The sequence below is a fragment of the Globicephala melas genome, chromosome 12 (assembly GCF_963455315.2).
Source record: "Globicephala melas chromosome 12, mGloMel1.2, whole genome shotgun sequence".
Lineage (NCBI taxonomy): Eukaryota > Metazoa > Chordata > Mammalia > Artiodactyla > Delphinidae > Globicephala > Globicephala melas.
In genome coordinates this window covers 13,013,256-13,033,887 of record NC_083325.1, presented here as the reverse complement: position 1 = coordinate 13,033,887, position 20,632 = coordinate 13,013,256, and the positions used below count along the sequence as shown (strand labels likewise).

Below are 20,632 nucleotides of genomic sequence, written 5' to 3'. Positions count from 1 at the left end.
GTCTCTTTGCTTTCTAGTTCCACCAGCTCTTCTGTTCGGCTCCACGGGTCAGTTAAGGCGGTTACCACTCAACCTAATATTTTGCTGCTGTTGACTCTGTTCTGTTCTTCTTGTCCTTGTAGGTTTGTTTATTATTATTATTATTATTTTGGCTGCACCGTGAAGCTTGTGGGATTTTAGTTCCCTGACCAGGGATTGAACCCGGACCCTTGGCAATGAGAGTGCAGAGTCCTAACCACTGGACCGCCAGGGAATTCCCTGTGGGTTTATTTCTTTAAAATAATTTCTTAAAAAAAATTTATTTTTAGGTTTTTAAAAATTTTGTTGTTTTTTTAAAGAATTTATTTATTCATTTACTTTTTGGCTGCGTTGGGTCTTTGTTGCTGCGCACGGGCTTTCTTTAGTCGCGGCGAGCGGGGGCTGCTCTTTGTTGCAGTGTGCCAGCTTCTCATTACGGTGGCTTCTCTTGTTGCAGAGCACGGGCTCTAGGCACGCGGGCTTCAGTAGTTGTGGCACGCGGGCTCAGTAGTTGTGGCTCACAGGCTCTAGAGCGCAGGCTCAGTAGTTGTGGCGCACGGGCTTAGTTGCTCTGGGAGATGTGGGATCTTCCCGGTCCAAGGCTCAAACCCGTGTCCCCTGCATTGGCAGGCGGATTCTTAACCACTGCGCCACCAGAGAAGCCCCTTAATTTTGTTTTTAAACAAGGGGGTATTGTGATTGAATGTGTGAGTTTAATTCATCATCTTAAACTGTATCTTTCTTAAATTGGCTCCTTTGGGTTCTAAGTGGGGTTAAACTAGGCTGGTTCCTGGCTCTTCTCCCGATACTAATCAGCATCACATTTAAGGGCTGTTCGTCTGGTGCTGGGGAAAGAAGCACAGATCACCTCCTTCCCCTTAAAGCACCCTCCACCCCAAAGTGCCCTGATCATCCTGGCTGAGACTAGAGTTCCGAACCTAAGAGGGAAGGATGGGAAGAGGGCAGGGTGGCGAGAAAACAAACAGCAAAGAAACAAGAAGAAAAGTCAAGAAACCCAACAATTGAAGCAAGGACTAATGTGGACTTTTACATTGAATATGCTGGACCTGTCCACCGCTCTCAAACTCCCTTTGCAATGACAGAAAAAATGTAAAAATGAGAATAAATGTATTCCAGGATTGGAGCATCACAAAGGATCCTGTTAGGAGAAAAAAAAATTGGGGGAAAACTGCACAGATTTAAATTACATGATTGAAATGATGGAGCAACTAGAATCTAGAATCTTCCATTCCATCACAAAAATATGCAGGGGCCCTTGAAGCAGCCAACACTAGTTTTCCCCACAAAGCCCTCAAAAAAGCACATGCACCTCAGAGTTAAAAGACATTGGGACTGGGAGTGGGATGGGGGCTGGTGGAATGTGGAGTAACACCCGGGATGCCTGACACTTGCCCTTCAGGCCATGTGACTAGTGATGGAAATAAAAAGGGGTCAAGTGACAGGCATTCAACAGCAATGGGATAAAAGTCTTCCAAAACACCAGAAGAAGAAAAAAAATTAAGAAACCAAAGTAGCAAAATTCAGGACAAGGAAATAAAAAATCAAGAGAAAAATATGATAAACCGAAATACAAAATAAGATGGGCAGGCCAAGTTCAGATAGAACAAACTATAATAAAAGTTAAGTTATCCAAAGCTTGAAGATAAGGCAAAATGATGACTACTGAGAAAAATTCTCTCCTTGACCAAACTCTACTCAGGCTCCTCTGAACTCTCTTCTCAAGCAGGCCCTGAATTTTGGGCTTCTGTGTTTATCACTGCATTGTCCAGTTTTAGCAAGAATCCTGCTAAGTCAATTTAACCAGAATTCCCCATCCTGCATCCTCCTTGGTATCTAATTGAGTTCCTTATATTCCATCATCTCCCAGGTAATGTCTGAGGACCCTGGTCTGCCTTCAGCAAGGCTCCCATCAGGTTGGTTCAGCCAGAATCAGAATTACCCCTGATGTTTCCTCTTAGAAATTGTCTATCCACTGACCCCTACCCTGCTCCTTGGCTATAAATTCCCACTAGTCCTTGTATTTGAAGCCCAGTCTCTCTCCCCTTCTGTATAACCCCTTTGCTGCGTGGTGGTCCCTACACTTATGATGGTAATGGTCCGGAATAGGGTCTGTCTTACCATTTTCTTTTTCTGGCTGTGCTGCGTGGCTTGTGGGAGCCTTGACCAGGGGTCGAACCTGGGCACTTGGCAGTGAAAGAAAGGAATCCCAACCCCTGGACTGCCAGGGAATTCCCAAGCCTTACCATTCTTTAATAACTGTCATACATGATTTTTCTTCAACACTATGTGTCCTTTCAAGGTCCTTTGATTTGCTAGAGAAATAAAGTTTGTTTGACTTGTATTTATTACTGATTAAAAACTAGATTCCAGGGCTTCCCTGGTGGCGCAGTGGTTGAGAGTCCACCCGCCGATGCAGGGGACATGGGTTCATGCCCTGGTCCGGGAGGATCCCACATGCCTCGGAGCGGCTGGTTCCGTGGGGCCATGGCCACTGGGCCTGCGCATCCGGAGCCTGTGCTCCGCAACGGGAGGGGCCGTGGCGGTGAGAGGCCCGCGTACCGCAAAACAAAAAAACAAAAAAAACTGGATTCCAGAAAGTTAGATATTAGCCTAGAAAAAACGGATATCATGAAAATGACAAATGATTTTTGTCCGGGAAGACCACTCCAAGCCTTATGGTTTTATTGCTCTGTAGGACATTAACCAGTTTTGAATCTTGTTTAGCAATCTTATTCTAGCCTTGATAGGTGTGTGTGTGTGTGTGTGTGTGTGTGTGTGTGTGTGTGTGTGTGTGTGTGTGTGTGTGTGTGTGTGTGTATCTATGACCTCCTTTCACCAGCTTTATCATCTGGTTCTGTCATCAATAAATTAAATGAATCTTTGACACATGCTCACAATATATATGCATGAGAACTTTAAATTTTTTGGAAAAATTTGTACCTTGACAATATAAATGAGAAAAACTTTACAACTGAAAGACCAAGAACAGTGAATGTAACACACAAATCTGGCCGTATGTTGTTGAAAAGAGGTGTATTTAAAACTCATACATAAAATGATTGGAACAACTAATGCAATGGATGAGGGTTGCCAGGCAACTGCTAACTGAAGGAAGGACAATGTGTAATATTGGAGAAATAGAATTAGAGGAGAGAACACTTCCAGGGACAAAATCAAATATAATAAAGAGACTGAAGGGCTCAGACTGTGGGAAATCCATTTCTATCAGATTGTTCTGTTTTTGTGAATATCATTTGCAAAGCATGAGAGCAAGGCACTGGGTATTGAGATTGCCAGTTTTCCCAAGGACAGGAAATGGGTGGGCTTGGGGCCAAGGAGGGGTGTGTCCCTTGGGGCTCAGGGACCATTAGGGGCTGAGAGAGAGGCTGGTGGTGGCAGTGGTGGTGAGGAAGGTGGGGAGGGTCAAAACTCACTTGAAGTCACGGCAAGTGCCTCCAAGTCTCTAACCTATATTCACGCTCACCCTCAAATGTTCTTATGTCAGGAACAGCCCGCTCAGGTTGAGTGATTAGATAGAATGAAATGCTTTCAGTCTCTGGGTCCTTTTCCTCAAGATTCAGCAAGCGGGGAGGTTTGTTTAGCCTAGCTTGGGTCAAGGGCTACCCCTTGGCTAAGGAAAGTGTTGGTCCCATGACATCCTCAGCTGACTCCACCTAATCAGAAAGAAGTAATTCCTCAAAAGGGGAGGTTAGTTTGCTCTTAGGAAGTGCAAGGATGCAGTTAGGAAATGGAATGTCCATTGCTCTCTGTTCTTCCGTGTATTTTGAATCCTCAGCTGGTGAATTAGGATATTTTGACTATAGATAAAAGATACAATTTACCAAGAAGATTTAATAGTGATGGACTTTTATACTGAGTCAAAATGCATCAAAATACATTAAAAATTTTTATTAGAGACACAGTAAGAACTTGAGAAAATGACAATTACACCAGAAGACTTTCTTTTTTTTTTTCTGCCTATTGGGAATAATAGGTATTTTTATTAAACTATTACTGGCAGTCAGTATTGTGCTAAGTGCTTTATATATATATATCACTGTTTTTGATTGTGAGATTAATTCTGTTAGATAGTTGCTTTCTTCATGTAAGAGATGAGGAAACTGGTGTAGGATGATCTTAAGTAACTTGTCCAAGGTTACATTTAGTAAGTAGCAGAGAAGAAGACTTTCTATATAGACAAAGAAGTTGGGACCAACACAATGAAAACTGGAATCTCTCTCCCTTCTTCATTCCTTCCCAGGCCCATCATCCTATCCTGTGTGGAATAACAGAACTGACAATAGTGTGAAATCATTTTGCCGGCATCAACATGTTAAAGATTATTTGCCTCTTTCCCAAGTGTGTTTATGTAATAAGGCACATTTCCAAAAGTAGCTGAGAATATTTCTGTCTAAGTTCCCTGGTGGAGAAGCACAAGCTTCAAACAGGTTCTTTCTAATCCACATACTGACCCCCATTAGAAAAAGAAAAAGAGACATATGTCTCAATTCATTTTAATATATGTGTGTATATATGTAATACACACACACATATATATCAGTAGATACTTGGGTATATAACATTGAAAACATAATCTTTTCAAATGCCTGTGGAATATTTATAACATTTAGCTGTGTACTGGGCCAAAAAGAGAATGAAACATTTATACATTGTCCCAAAGTAGAAATCATTTTGGACACATTATCTTTACCACAACGCAATAAACCTAGAACTTAGCCATAAAGTAGCCAGCTAACAGATTACTGACTTGGAAATTAAAAAATGACCACTCTAAAAATCTTAAAAAGGAAATATATCAAATTACAGAGCAACGAATTATTGAAGCGTCAACAACAGTGAGAATACTGCATATTAAAATGCAGTATTTTATTTATTAAATATTAAGTATTTATTAAATACTCTTACTATTTAATACTGCATATTAAAATTCATGGGATGGAATCAAAGTGGGTCTCAAATGAAAATGTGTTTTCTTTACTGATTAAAGAAGAACCAAGAGGACTTCCCTGGTGGCACAGTGGTTAAGAATCTACCTGCCAATGCAGGGGTCACGGGTTTGATCCCTGGTCCGGGAAGCGTGCCGGAGCAACTAACATGCCGTGGAGCAACTAAACCCGTGCACCACAACTTCTGAGCCTTCACTCCAGAGCCCACGAGCCACAACTACTGAGCCCACGCGCCACAACTACTGAAGCCCGCGTGCCTAGAGCCTGTGCTCTACAACGAGAGAAGCCACTGCAACGAGAAGCCACCACAATGAGAAGCACGCGCACCGCAACGAAGAGTAACCCCAGCTCGCCGCAACTAGAGAAAGCCCGTGCACAGCAACGAAAACCCGACGCAGCCAAAAATAAAATAAATAAATTTATTAAAGAAAAAGAGCCAGGAGATCAAACATAATAAACTAAGCATTAAACTCAAGGAGCTAGCCACAGAACAAGATGAACCAAAAGAAGGTAGAAGGACATAATTAGTAAAAATAAAAACAGAAGCACATAAAAAACAAAGCTATTTTGGTGAATAAAACCAAGAGATATTTATTTGAAAATGATCAATAAAATAGACAAATTTCTGGACAGTGTGACCAAGGAAAAAGAGAAAAACACATATAGACATTGAGAATGAGAAAGAGATTACAGCATACCAAAAAGCTTTTAAGAATTAAAGCACGTGCTGCCTGGATTTCCCCCATTCTTCCAGCCTTCTGGGGCCATCCTCACTATTATTTTTTTCCATTTCTTTTTTTGGTAGTGACTTGGGGGTAACCTCGCTATTGAGATATAATTTACATGCCATACAATCGACCCATTTAAAATACACAGCTCAGTGTTTTTTAGTATATTCACCATATCACACTACAAATGCAACCGTCATCATAATCTAGGAATATTTTCATCACCTCGAAAAAGAAACCCCGTTCTCCTTCTCTATCACCTCTTAGTATTCTCATCCTTCCCAGCTGCTGGCAACTGCTAATCTACTTCCTGTTTCTCTGTATTTTCTCATTCTGAACGTTCCATAAAAGTAGAATCATAATAGGTGGTCTTTTGTGTTGGGCTTCTTTCACTTAGCCTAATGTTTTCAAGGTTCATCTCTGCTGTAGCATGAATAATATCCCACTGCATGGACATACCACATTTTGTGTATTCATTAATCAGTTAATTCACCCTTTTTTGTTATTCAAATAAAACTGCCCGGGGCCCCCCTGTGACATGTTGGTAAAGGCTCCACCTTTTCAAGGATTCTCAGAAGCTTCTCAAACGTGTGGTCCCTTCCTGTTTCAGATTCTTATGGCAATGGGATTATTGATCTCCCTGACTGCTGTCATGATTCCTGTACCATTGCCTTCTCTCTGCCCCTCCTCACTTCATGCTTGACTCGTCCTCTTACTTCATTTTCCAGAAACCCACTTGTCCAGGGTTTCTAGGTTAGGCAGGGTTGGTTTGATAGAATGTTTATTCTTCTCATTTTCTACCCATATTCAGATTAAAGCCCCCCAGGCCATTGCTCTTTTAAAATTTTATTTTTAAATTTTTAATATTTTCTTCCAGTTTTATTGAGATATAATTGGTGTACAGCACTGTGTAAGTTTAAGGCATACAGCATCATGATTTGACTTACATACGTCATGGAATGATGATCCCAATAAGTTTAGTGAACATCCATCATCTCATACAGAGACAATATTAAAGAAGTAGAAAACACATCCTTTTCCTTGCGATGAGAATTTAGGGTTTACTCTCTTAACAGCTTTCCTATGTAACACACAGCAGTGTTAATTATCTTTATCAGGTTGTACGTTACATCCCTAGTACTTATTTATCTTATAACTGAAAGTTTGTACCTTTTGACCACCTTCATCCAATTTCCCCTCCCCCCAGATAGGCTTTTGCTTTTTTGAACATCTAAATGAAGGGCACAATTCCTTATCTCCCAAAATAAATGGAATAATTCGCCCAAGAAGAGATAGACACTAATTTTAGAAGAAATTGAGGAGTTTGTCAAAGATCTACCTCCTCCAAAAGAACCTAATACAAGACAGTTTTCAAACAGTTTCTTTATAAGCTTTTTTTTTTTGAAACTGATAATTCCTATGTCAAGGAGATACACAGATATGGAATACTTTTCAATTTATTCTCTGAGTTGGCACGACTGTGATACTGCAAGTGGACTGGAGCAGTCCTCAAATGAAACCTAGGACCCTTACAGATTAGAAAGGCTCATCTCTGTTCCTTGAACGCAAATTTCATGGCCCTTTAAAGTGAAGTGAGGAGAAAGGGTAAATATTTAATCAATCTTGTGATTGGCGTGGCTGGGAATTTGGATAAGTACTAGACAAGGAGTAGCTGACGAAATTAATACCAGAAACCAGGAGGAGTCTACCCAAATGTAAGGCACATACACCGGGACGCATCAACCTAGGGAAGAACCAAGATCACAAAAATAACCACGTACAACGTATCATTGACACTTGTCTCTGCCCAGGATATCATATCTTCCACTTCCATGAAAAAGAATATTCTTCACATCCCTCATTATTTCTTGCATCGCACAGGCATCTCATGAGGGATCGCACCCCCCGCCGCACTCTCCGTGATTAACAAGTGTCTGGCATACACTTGGTGTCCAGTACATGTTTACCCAAATGAATGAGTGAAACGAACAAGGATTGTTCAGCAGTCACGTGGTACTTGCTGTTTTCTCCTCTCTTGCTCTGGCGCGCCCTCTGGTGATCACTTTCGGTAATTTCTGAAGCTCTGAAAACTGCTTCTGAAGGTGGTGCCTTAACTGCGACGGTCTGGGCTGCAGCTGAGCCTGGGACCATGTTAGACTGAATAGTATATAGGCTTAGTGTGATCTTGGAGGGTCTTTGTAGAGCCTTGCCTCCCAATTAAAGTACTTCCATCACATTTCCTGAGGCACTTGGCAAAACCTTCGTAAACCCGGAAAATTGTTTGCACAGTTGCCGTCTGTTTCCCTTAAGTCAGTGGAGGCATTTTAATGCATTTTCTGAAATCTAGTGACAGAATGAAAAATGAGTCTGTGCAGCATGAAAATACGTTTCTTTCTTCAGCGTGACAGCTGCTCTGGAACTCAGTCAGGATACAAACATCACATTTAATATAGAAAAGAGCCTTAACTATTGACTTTTATAACTGAGGAAACAAAGGCCCCCTTAATGATACTGAGGTTGTAGGAGCACAGTCAGGGTCTAAACCTTTGCCTTCTAAGAACCAGTTTGTGATTTCCGCTAAATGCTGCCAGTTGGAATAATCTTCAGCCTGATAAGTGTATTAACTAAGAGCAGTGATAGCTACGCTAATAGATACTATCCAAAGCTTCAGTGACTGAATGCACTGGAAATTTGTTTTTCACTTGTGTGAAGTTCTAATTGGCAGTGGAGGGTAGAGTTTCTGTCCCATGCTGTCTCTGAGGGACACAGGCTGACAAAGGCCATCTTCAGCTTAAAGCTCCTGTAATGAGTTGCAAGACTACTGATTAGGAAAGGAAGATTGACCTCACAGTCACAACCACTGAATCGGGCTGGAGTTCCAGGCTAGAATGGAGGCTTTGCGGATGGTGAGCTCTACACATAATGAAGTTCTCCATTGCTGCCTAAGAGACTTTGGCTATTGAAGGAGAGGATAAAACCCGAGTGACCCAAACTCTCCAGGTAGGTCGGCAATCACTTTGGTAGAGTGGTATTTATCATGCTTCCCACATCCTGCCTTGCATCATGGACTTTTATAATCGTATTTGAACAGCTTGAAATACTTCTGTATTCGCCATCGTGCCTCTATACTGAGTACTCAGTGATTGCTCTTCAAACTGAATTTGATAAATATGTATATTTGGGAATATGTCACATTGAAACTACTTGGATATATAATTTAATTAGAAAAATTAGAATGTTTATGGATAAATCAACAAGTATCTCCTCCCTCCTGCCCTTCCTTCCTTCCTTCCTTTTTCTCCACACTAGTATTGCTGGGGTCCACTGTTGTGCAGACAGCATTAACATAATGTCATGAGGTATGACAAAATATGTACAGATCCTTGAAGAACATGGAGAACTACATATCTTATCAAATATTCTCTAGATGGGTGCAGGGTCTCTCCTGCCCAGTGCCATGCAGGCTTCATCCCAAGGGCTGCCACATCCTATTTATACCTCCCAGAGCAGTAGGGCAGTGACTGAGGTGGGGAGAGAGATTGTAGCACTTAGATTTACATGGAATAATTAAACAGAAAGGAGATGACAAATACAGAAAATTCTTTCTTCTGGACAGGTCTTTACTATTATAGCCTTAGAAAAATTACTGCTGATTATTTTGTCTTTTTGTGAGATGGTCTCCTGGAGTCACTGACACAAATGCTGGAGATTGTGTGATGGGTGTTTCTACTCTGGTCTCTGTTTAGGGAGGAAAAGAGAAAAGATGAATCAAAAGCATCATGTTTGTTGAGAATTCAAAAAACCAATTTCATATACAAATGCCATATTTTTTGGTCAAGATTCAGAGGACTTAAGTGCTGCAAAAAGAGGAACTATTTCTCTTACCAGAGATCCAGAGAAGCAGAAAGATGAGGGGAGCCTGGGAGCTCATAGCCTCGGCCTGGCGTTCACTTGTCGTCAGCGTCCTCACCAGTTGAACAATACACATTCTATGGCCTCTGAGATGTTGAGGGACTTATGTATGGGAGCAGTATGCAAATTACATGGTATGTGGTGGTGGGATGGGCAGGCAGTGTTTAACTGGCAGAGTGTGAAACTTCATGCATGAGCTGTCCATGGTGATATTGTCAGAGCTTTCCTTACTCTCAAAAGGGCTGTGAGTAAAATCTAAACTCCTGGGCAAATAGCATCATCCTTCCTCTGCTTTGCTTTTCTGCCCCCAGACTTTTCATTATTCTGCACTATTCAGTATTCCATCTGCTGCCATTCTGATGCTAAGTAAACTGGGGTGATAGATACCATGGCAATACTCCTGACATCATCAACCATTGCCCCCATTTTTGGGTTACACGCTCAGGACCATAATTACTTCACATCGTGGTTGAATACAGGATTCAGAGAGGTGTCTACGTAATGCTGTTTCCAACTGCACACTTGCTTCCGTGATTACTCAGCTCTCTGTTCCAACATTTACACACGTATTAGTTACCCTAAACCATAATTACTTACACTGAGATTTTTTCACATTAAAATTTTAAAATTTTCTTTTGACTCAAGTGAATTCATGTCTACTCGGTGGTACTGGGTAGAACCTAAAATAATTTTCCTTGTATACCATCCGTCTACATTTCAGAAAAAACTACATGCTGCATTTGAAAGTGGAAACTTGAGAACTACAGCTAAAGAATAGGGCAAAAAAGATGAAGGGTGAGACATTAAATTGCTACTGTCAGTTTGAAAGGAAAGTAAGATGTGTCTTTCTTTTCCTTAATCAAATTCTGTTTACCTGATGCCCACACAAAAACTTGTAAAAGAATGTTCATAGGAGAGGCATTGAATTCACCAAATAGTGGGAACAACCCGAATGTCCATCACGTGTTGAATGGAAAAGCAAAATATGGCCTATTCGTATAATGACATACTATTTGGCCATAGTAAGAAATAAAGTACTATAATAAGCTACAACATGGATAAACCTTGCAAACATTATGGTAAATGAAGTGAGCCAGTCACGAAAGACAACATGCAGCACGATCTGTTTATATGAAATATTCACCGTAGGCACAGACAGTAAGTGGTTACCTAGGACTTGGGGATGTTTGATGCTGGAGGAAATGGGGAGTAACTGGTAATGGGTACAGGATTTCTTTTTGAAAATATAAAATTGACTGTGGTGATGATTGCACAACTCTTATACTAAAGTCCATCATAGTGGACAAGATAAATTGGTGAACTATATTGTATATGAATTATAATGCCATAAATGTGTTAACAAAAAGTCTAGAGTTTCAAGAGTGAAGAGACCTTCGGCGAGGAACAGCAAGAATATGTGAGTAGGGATTCCCTGGTGGCGCAGTGGTTGAGAGTCCGCCTGCCGATACAGGGGACGCAGGTTCGTGCCCCGGTCCGGGAAGATCCCACATGCCGCGGAGCGGCTGGGCCCGTGAGCCATGGACGCTGAGCCTGCGCGTCTGGAGCCTGTGCTCCGCAACGGGAGAGGCCACAACAGTGAGAGGCCCACGTACCGCAAAAAAAAAAGAATATGTGAGTAGTAGAAACCGAAAGAGCTATTTGTAAGCCTGGGGCTTTGTGTTCTGAGATGTGTTTTGAACATTTAAAGATTATCCATTTTTTTGAATTATTGAGAAAGAAATTAGTCCTAAAATGGAGTTACTAGAATGATCTGTAATGCTCTTCAACTAGGTGGATGACCTTGAACAGCTCCTACCACCTACCTATCTGGGTCTTATTCATCTCTATTGAATGGCACAGCAAGTGTGATTTTTAAAAAATCCCGTTGAGATTTTGATTTTGACTAGGTTTTTTTCAATTTCTTTGAATAATATTCTGGAGTCTACAGTGTATTTTGTTATTTTTTCCTAAATATATGATGTTTTGGATGCTCTTGTAGATGGTGTGTTTTGTAATTTTAATTTTTATAATTTGTTGCAGTTATAGAGAAATCAAATTGGTTTTTTTTTGAGTTTTTTTGTATATTCACCTTGAATCCAGTGGTTGGCTATTTCTTTTATTGATTTCAGTAGTTTTTCTATAGATTATTTTGAATTTTCTCTGCACACAATCCATTCATCTTGACAGTTTTAATTCTTCCTTTCCAGTTCTGTTTTTTGTTGTTGTTATTGTTGCCTTATTGCACTGGCCAGGACAGGTATATCTTTAAAGGCATCCACTCATGTGCGTCTGATCCAATGCCACTGGCAGAGAAATTGTGCCTAAACCTGGCTGTGCCTTTAAGTCCAAGAAAAATTCCAGGAGTCCGCGTGCAAATCTTGTCATGGGGTTACTTTTCAGAACGTTAAGATTTCCAAATAGAGGTAGAGATGCTAAAACTGCACAGCCGTCACAGCAGCTGCTTATAAAGGAAACAGCTGGTATAATGAAAAACCCTCAAAGGTTTGTGGAGGCTTTTGTTTCACGTTGAATCACTGTGGATACCCGCTATAGTACTGATAGCAGTAATAAACAGCAACATCTTCAGGCTTCAGGCTGCTGATGGTGAGAGTAAAGTCTGTCCCCGACCCACTGCCACTGAACCGGGCTGGGATGCCAGAGGCCCTGGTGGTTGCATCATACATGAGGAGCCTGGGAGCCTGCCCAGGTTCCTGCTGGTACCAGGCTAGGTAGTTGCTAACACTCTGACTGGCCCTGCAGGTGAGGGTGGCGCTTTCCCCCGGAGACAAAGACAGGGAGGCTGGAGACTGTGTCAACGTGGCTTCTCCAGTGGTATCTGAGATCGGAAATAAAACAAAAAAGTCGCTCATGTAATCTAGATCCTACTTACTGTCTTCCCCACAGGGCTAGGGTCATCGATCTACACTGAGCCTTAATTTTTTGCTTGCTGAGCAAAGGTGCAGGACCCAACTGCATGAACCAAAAATCTTCACTGACATGCACAACCATCCCATGTTCCTCTCACCTGGGATCCAGAGTAACAGGAGGCAGAGAAGCTGAGCTAGGGCTTCCATGATCCACTCAGAGGCAGATCTGAGGCAGATCTTCCCCAGAGCACTGACTCAGGCATAGATATGGGCTTTGGGCAACAGGGCGGGCTGGGAGGAACATGCAAAGCAGCTGGGATGGGGCGAGCTGGGTTTCCAGCTGCAGCAACCACGTGCCTCCTCTTCTCTACACTTGAGCAACCCATCCCCAGGTGGTCAAGTCAGAAAAGCCTATTGACTTAGTCTGAGGGATGAATTTTTCTCCTCTGGTCACAGAATTTCCTTCCCGTGTCCTCTCACTTCATTATTCACCTAGATTCAGAGAGATGGTGTTTGGTATGAGCCTGCTGGGAACAAAATAGATGCCTTTGGTTCTGTTTTCCTCTTTCTACCAGCACTATGCCTAGATGTCTCCCTTGGTGCATGCTTGGGTCAAAACGGATTGAGAAGTTTATAGGAACTTTATGTTCCAGATACACCTGTCATTTGCAGCACAGTGCTATTTCCCAAGGGCACTTCCCAAGAAGTCACTTTATTCTTTGCTAGAATTAGGAAAGAGTAATGTCAGGTTAGGCCAGGCAACATGGTTGTAAGGGTAACGACAACTGCACAGATGATGAGGACCCTGGCTCTCCCCTCCTCCCTCCCCCTCCAGTGTACTGATACCATATACATGAAGACAGACAGTGGTACTGTCCATGCAGGCAGAGTTAATTACTCTGTATTTATCATGCAGGAGAAAGATGTAATATGTCAGATTTACTTCTGGAAGATTACTAGGTTATTTTGTAGTGAATGGATTATTCATTCCTTGTCAAATAGATTTTTAATAATTTAGGGCCCTTTCACTTTTTTTTTTTTTTTTTTTTTTGCTGTACGCGGGCCTCTCACTGTTGTGGCCTCTCCCGTTGTGGAGCACAGGCTCCGGACGCGCAGGCTCAGCAGCCACGGCTCACGGGCCCAGCCGCTCCATGGCATGTGGGATCTTCCCGGACTGGGACACGAACCCACGTCCCCTGCATCGGCAGGCAGACTCTCAACCACTGCCCCACCAGGGAAGCCCTCACATTTATTAATATTATTTATCTTCTTTATACCACTGAGCTATGGGGACATATCTGAATTTGTACTTAAGATTTGTACTAATATGAGTTGTATCATTTAAGAGTAAAATTTTTTCTGTATTGTGGGGAGGAGGTTCTTAATCACTGATCACAGTTTTGTTAAGGAGAAGCTCATGTCACACACTTTTCACAGAATTATATACGTATAGGGTGAATAGTTTCATACCCAGACAAACCAACAGGTCACATAGACCAGACTACTAGTAAGACAGATTAGAAGCCTAGTATGGTCACTTTTAATTCGTTTGTCAAATGATTGCTATATAGTTAATGCAATTTGCTCATTTTTCTGTTTAATCTGTGACTTGATGAAGTTTTCTTGCTACGAATCCAAACTTGCTGATGATTCTTGGAAGCACATTCAAGTAGAGTTTGGTCCGTCCCCTGTCTTAAAATTCTGAGAGCTGGGGAACTAGTGATGATGCTGGGTTGTCTGCGGTCCTATGATTAGAGTGATATTTTGCTCTCTTCAGAGTTCAGAACATGCTTTTCTTGCTGTCTCTCCAACTAAGGCAGGGTTTTTCAGGTATGACACAACACCAGAAACTGCAAGGAATTCTATAACCTCCTTCAACTTAGAACCTACGGATACTGAGGCCAGAGAGGCTTTCTCTTTGACTCTCTGATGCTCTTACTAAGATAAATTATTAGCAGTACCAATGAGAGATGCTATGAAGTAGAAGAGCAATAAAAATATGCAAGGCCATGATTTGTAAAGAAAGGACCAGGCACTGGTTATCTGTCATCACCAACTGCTCACCTCCAGCTAAGCACTTATGAATGTTCTGTCCCACAATTTCCATCAAGGCCAGCCAAGGTCAGAAATTTTCTCTCTCTACATCTGAGAAGTGTCAGCCACCTTCCTAACTCTATTTGCTATTACATGCTAGATGCTCTCTGCATGGCACACATCACTGCTCTCTATTCCCTCTCAACCCAAGCTATTCTTCTCTAGAAGTTAAGGTCTTCCTTAGACCAAATGTTCATGTATACCCTTGCATCTACTATGTTCCCTAAACCTGCATATTCTACCATACTATCACCAAATCTTTTCCAGATCTTAAGAGAACATAGTTTTCAATGTTTGCATTTAGGACATTAGAGCCCAAGCATGATGAGGAAGCAACCACATAGGAAAATGAAGGGGGAGACCCTTGTGGGGTTTGGAGCCCATAATATGGAAAGGGCATCTGTGTGGGGTGGAGCTGGAAGTGCAACATGGGTTGCTGGGGCTAGAGCAGGGAATGATGGCACTATTTTCCCAGTTCGGGTGTGCCAGCTGGTGGGTGGTTGGAAGGATGTTCACGTGGGCGGGGGCCCACAGTGCAGGAGTCAGAGCCCAGACTGGGTGAGGAGCCCACCCATGCAGGAGGCACAAAATGGTGGTGGCTGTGCAAGGGCTGTCAGAGCTGGAGCAAGGTATATGTGTGTGTGGGGAGGGAGGTGGAGTTGTCTGCACAGGAGGTGGAAGGGACGGCCGCGACCGAGATTGATTTCAAATCAATTTGATCAAGTAGTTTGATCAAGTAATTAAACGCAATAATGATACTTAGAGTCAAATTATCAGCGTTAGAGAAAGAGTCATGAATAATCGAAGGAGAGTATTAGAATAAACTCTATGGTGTAGATTGGAATTGGAGATAGTGTAAACCCTTGGGCTTTTGTAGATACAGATATGAATGTGCACGTGTATATACGTGTGTGTGTGTAGATAGATAGATGATAGATAGATAGATAGATAGATAGATAGATAGATAGATAGATAGATAAATTTTCCCTAGGCTGGAAGCAATGACACCCCGGTCCCCAATAGCGTCCATAGTGCTCAAATCTTGGTGTCTAAATACCATTCTCCACTAAAAGGAACCAATAATTCTTGGAGAAATGTCTGACTCTGGATTTAGGACAGGAAAAAAGCCAGATGAGCCTGGACCATCTAGTTCCAGAAACTAAAGAAATGCTCAAAGAATGATGGGGTTGTGGCAGAAGGAAATAGAAGCCAACTTCAATGGTTCACCAACTGGCCAAATCTGGGAAACTTTGAGTACCAAAATAATTAATGATGGTAACATATTATAGCCCATTGATGAAAATAGGAATCCATGAGTTCATATTGATGTCTTGATGAGGAATAGGGATTCATATAGTATCAAAGAACTTATTCATACGTTCTTATTAAGTACAAAGGGGCAAAAGTAACTATGCAGCAGAGGTCTGGGAGACACTACCTTCATTCAAGATTCTAAGGAAACATCATCAGTAATGGGACAGATTGAAATCATGCACCACCTGATAGGATGCAGTGAGTAGAGCAGAACATTGCTTCTGGATATTACTGTACGTTATGGGCTGAATCATAACCCCCAAATTCATATGTTGTAATAGCCAGTGGTAATTACCTCAGAATGTAACTGTATTTGAAAATAGGATCATTAAAGAGGTAATTAAGTTAAAATGAGAGGTGACCACTAATCCTGTATGTCTGGTGCCCTTAAAGAAGAAGAAATTGGAACACAGACCCACACACATAGGGAAGTGCACGTAAAGACACAGAGGGAAGACGGCAATTTGCAAGCCAAGGAATGAGGCTCTGAATTAAGGATTACAAGAGGAATATGTAAGCGCTTCAAGGAGGAGTCACTATAAATCTAAGGCACAAAAAGAATACGTGGATGTCTCTTTCATCTAGGAAAACTTCATTTTTCAAGAAAAAATGGAGAAGGGTAAAATGGAGGAAGGTTCCCTTTACAAGACATGAATATTAAACATAAAGTGCTCTTCTAAAACTAGACCCAGGTCATTTTTGTATACAGTGTATTGATTTTTGTCACCGACCTGTGTCTTGTGTAGTTTCATGCTGCAGAGACATGATGAACTGAAAGACCACTGTTTGTAATCAGGAGATGATTTGGATATCTGACAATTAATGAGACTATAATTCACTTTATTTTCCCAGGAAACACAAGTGTTAAACTGTACTGATTTTTTCCGCTTTCCTCTGACTCTTTCTTATGATGCAGGATGAGGATAAAATAAGTGCACCTGCACATTCATTGCCCCATTCACCCTGTGTGATGACATTTCTTCAGGGGAGGAATCGCAGAGGGAGAGGCCAGGAGGAACAGCAGAAAGCTTATTTCTTTATTATCTGTCCCTCCCGTTAGACTGAAAGCTCTCTGAGGTCAAGTGTTCTGATGGAGTTGTTCAAAATGTCCTGTGCCTAGGAGAGTTCATGATACTGTTTGTTATTTGTGTAATTCTCTATATATATTTCATTTGGATGTAGACAGCATATATATGGTCTTGTTCTTGTATCCATTCAGCAAGCCTGTGTCTTTTGGTTGGAGTATTTAATCCATTCACGTTTAAGGTAATTATCGATATGTATGCTCCTATGACCATTTTCGTAATTGTTTTGGGTTTGTTTTGTAGGTCCTTTTCTTCTCTTGTGTTTCCCACTTAGAGAAGTTCTTTTAGCATTTGTTGTAGACCTGGTTTGGTGGTGCTGAATTCTCTTAGCTTTTGCTTGTCTGTAAAGCTTTTGATTTCTCCATCGGATCTGAATGAGATCCTTGCCAGGTAGAGTAATCTTGGTTGTAGGTTCTTCCCTTTCATCACTTTCAGTATATCATGCCACTCCCTTCTGGCTTGTAGAGTTTGTGCTGAGAAATCAGCTGTTAACCTTATGGGAGTTCCCTTGTGTGTTATTTGTCGTTTTTCCCTTGCTGCTTTCAATAATTTTTCTTTGTCTTTAATTTTTGCCAATTTGATTACTATGTGCCTTGGTGTGTTTCTCCTTGGGTTTATCCTGTATGGGACTTGCTGCACTTCCTGGACTTGGGTGGCTCTTTCCTTTCCATGTTAGGGAAATTTTCGTCTATAATCTCTTCAGATATTTTCTCGGGTCCTTTCTCTCTCTCTCTCCTCCTTCTGGGACCCCTATAATGCGAATGTTGTTGTGTTTAATGTTGTCCCAGAGGTCTCTTAGGCTGTCTTCATTTCTTTTCATTCTTTTTCCTTTATTCTGTTCCACAGCAGTGAATTCCACCATTCTGTCTTCCAGGTCACTTATCCATTCTTCTGCCTCAGTTATTCTGCTATTGATTCCTTCTAGTGTAGTTTTCATTTCAGTTATTTTATTGTTCCTCCCTGTTTGTTTGTTCTTTAATTCTTCTAGGTCTTTGTTAAACATTTCTTGCATCTTCTCGATCTTTGCCTCCATTCTTTTTCTGAGGTCCTGGATCATCTTCACTATCATTATTCTGAATTCTTTTTCTGTAATTGTTTTCTCCACTTCATTTAGTTGTTTTTCTGGGGTTTTATCTTGTTCCTTCATCTGGTATATAGCTCTCTGCCTTTTCATCTTGTCTGTCTTTCTGTGAATGTGGTTTTTGTTCCACAGGCTGCAGGACTGTAGTTCTTCTTGCTTCTGCTGTCTGCCCTCTGGTTGATGAGGCTATCTAAGAGGCTTGATGAGAGGGACTGGTGGTGGGTAGAGCTGACTGTTGCTCTGGTGGGCACAGCTCAGTAAAGCTTTAATCCACTTGACTGTTGGGGCTGGGTTCCCTCCCTGTTGGTTGTTTGGCCCAAGGCGACCCAACACTGGAGCCTACCTGGGCTCTTTGGTGGGGCTAATGACAGACTCTGGGAGGGCTCACGCCAAGGAGTACTTCCCAGAACTTCTGCTGCCAGTGTCCTTGTCCCCACGGTGAAACAGAGCCACCCCCTGCCTCTGCAGGAGACCCTCCAACACTAGCAGGTAGGTCTGGTTCAGTCTCCCCGGGGGTCACTGCTCCTTCCTCTGGGTCTCGATGTGCACACTACTTTGTGTGTGTCCTCCAAGAGTGGAGTCTCTGCTTCCCCCAGTCCTGTCGAAGTCCTGCAATCAATTCCCACTAGCTTCAAAGTCTGATTCTCTAGGAATTCCTCCTCCCATTGCCGGACCCACCGGTTGGGAAGCCTGATGTGGGGCTCAGGACCTTCACTCCAGTGGGTGGACTTCTGTGGTATAAGTGTACGCCAGTCTGTGAGTCACCCACCCAGCAGTTATGGGATTTGATTTTACTGTGATTGCTACCCTCCTACCATCTCATTGTGGCTTCTCCTTTGTCTTTGGATGTGGGGTATCTTTTTTGGTGAGTTCCAGTGTCTTCCTGTCAATGATTGTCCAGCAGCTAGTTGTGATTCTGGTGTTCTAACAAGAGGGAGTGAGAGCACGTCCTTCTACTCCGCCATCTTGGTTCCTCCTCCTCTGATAACACTCTTATCCATTGTTTGTAGATTTTTTGATGATGGCCATTCTGACCAGCGTGAGGTGATACCTCACTATTGTTTTGATTGGCATTTCTCTAATAATAAGTGATGTTGAGCATCTTTTCATGTGCTTTTTGGCCATCTGTATGTCTTCTTTGGAGAAATGTCTATTTAGATCTTCTGCCCATTTTTTGATTGGGTTATTCTTTTTTTTTGATATTGAGCTGCTTGTTTGTTTTTTGTTTGTTTGTTTTTGTTTCACAATAAGTGGTGAGGAGCTATTAGATATGGACATGTAAATCCCATGAGAAATTTGAATGAAATTCTGACCCATCTAATACCAGGCAAAAATATGAATTAGAGTGTAGTCTTCATGTGAGAGGTAAAATACTGATGCTTCTAGAAGAAAGTATAGGAAGATATCTTTAGGCCCTAAAGGTAAGCAAAAATTTATTGAACAGAACACACACATAAACACATGTAGCAAACACAAGAGAACAAAAGAGATAATAGAGTGCTTTATAATTAAGAATTTCAAATGATATATAATTTATATATTATATATGATTCATATTACATAAATATGTATAAACATGTATAGGTAGATGTATAAAGAGTCATTCAACATGATTGGTCATCATGGAAATATAAATTTTAAATACAACATCTCTTCAGGTTTACCAATACAGATTTTTAAAAAAAGTTTGACAATACCTCATATTGGAAAAGATTGCAACAACTGGAACTTTTATACATGGTTGATGGATTTTAATATGTTCACCATTTTGGAAAACTATTTTGCAATTTTACCAAACCCATCCCAATCCTATGACTTGGCACTTCCACTCTTAGGAACGTACCCAAGGGAAATGAGTACATAAGTCCACAAAAGACATTGAAAGAATATTCCAAAAACAACTATATTCATAAAAGCTGAAAACAACTCCTTAATTAAAGAATGAATAAATTAATTTTGATATATTCATATATAAGATATTCTGCAGTGAAAAGGAACAAATTACTGCCACACCACCAACATAAATGACGCTTAAAATATATTGGTCGAATAATTGACAGGAAGGTAAGGAGATTCCGCATATGCCCCCAGCCCAACACATGTACAGCCGCCCCCATTATCAACATCACTCACTAAAGTGGTACATCTTACAATTGATGGACCTACACTGACACATCAAGATCATTGAAAGTCCATAATTTACCTTAGAGTTCACTCTTGGTGTTGTACATTCTGTGGGTTTGGACAAATGTATAATGAAATGTTATACATCATTTTAATATTATACAGAGTATTTTCATAGCCCTGAAAAATCTCTGTGTTCTGCCTATTCATTTGTCCCCCACTGCACCCAATCTCTGGCAACCACTGACCTTTTTATTATCTCGTCTTTCCATTAATAATGTCATATAGGGCTTCCCTGGTGGCGCAGTGGTTGAGAGTCCGCCTGCCAATGCAGGGGACACGGGTTCATGCCCTGATCCGGGAGGATCCCACATGCCTCGGAGCGGCTGGGCCCGTGGGCCATGGCCGCTGGGCCTGCGCG

General features: G+C 41.6%; 2 protein-coding genes across 3 annotated transcripts in view; one reads left to right on the top strand and one right to left on the bottom strand.

Moving 5' to 3' along the window:
* The window catches only part of RPIA (ribose 5-phosphate isomerase A), a 162,888-nt gene that overhangs the window by 72,043 nt on the left and 70,213 nt on the right, over positions 1 to 20,632 (top strand). The window lies entirely within an intron of this gene.
* LOC115842465 (immunoglobulin kappa light chain-like) overlaps positions 1 to 20,632 on the bottom strand; it is a 58,561-nt gene that overhangs the window by 6,181 nt on the left and 31,748 nt on the right. Inside the window, exon 2 of the mRNA XM_060309630.2 lies at positions 12,191 to 12,482. Within this exon, the coding sequence (XP_060165613.1) occupies positions 12,191 to 12,482 (292 nt within the window). The remainder of the gene's footprint in view (positions 1 to 12,190; positions 12,483 to 20,632) is intronic.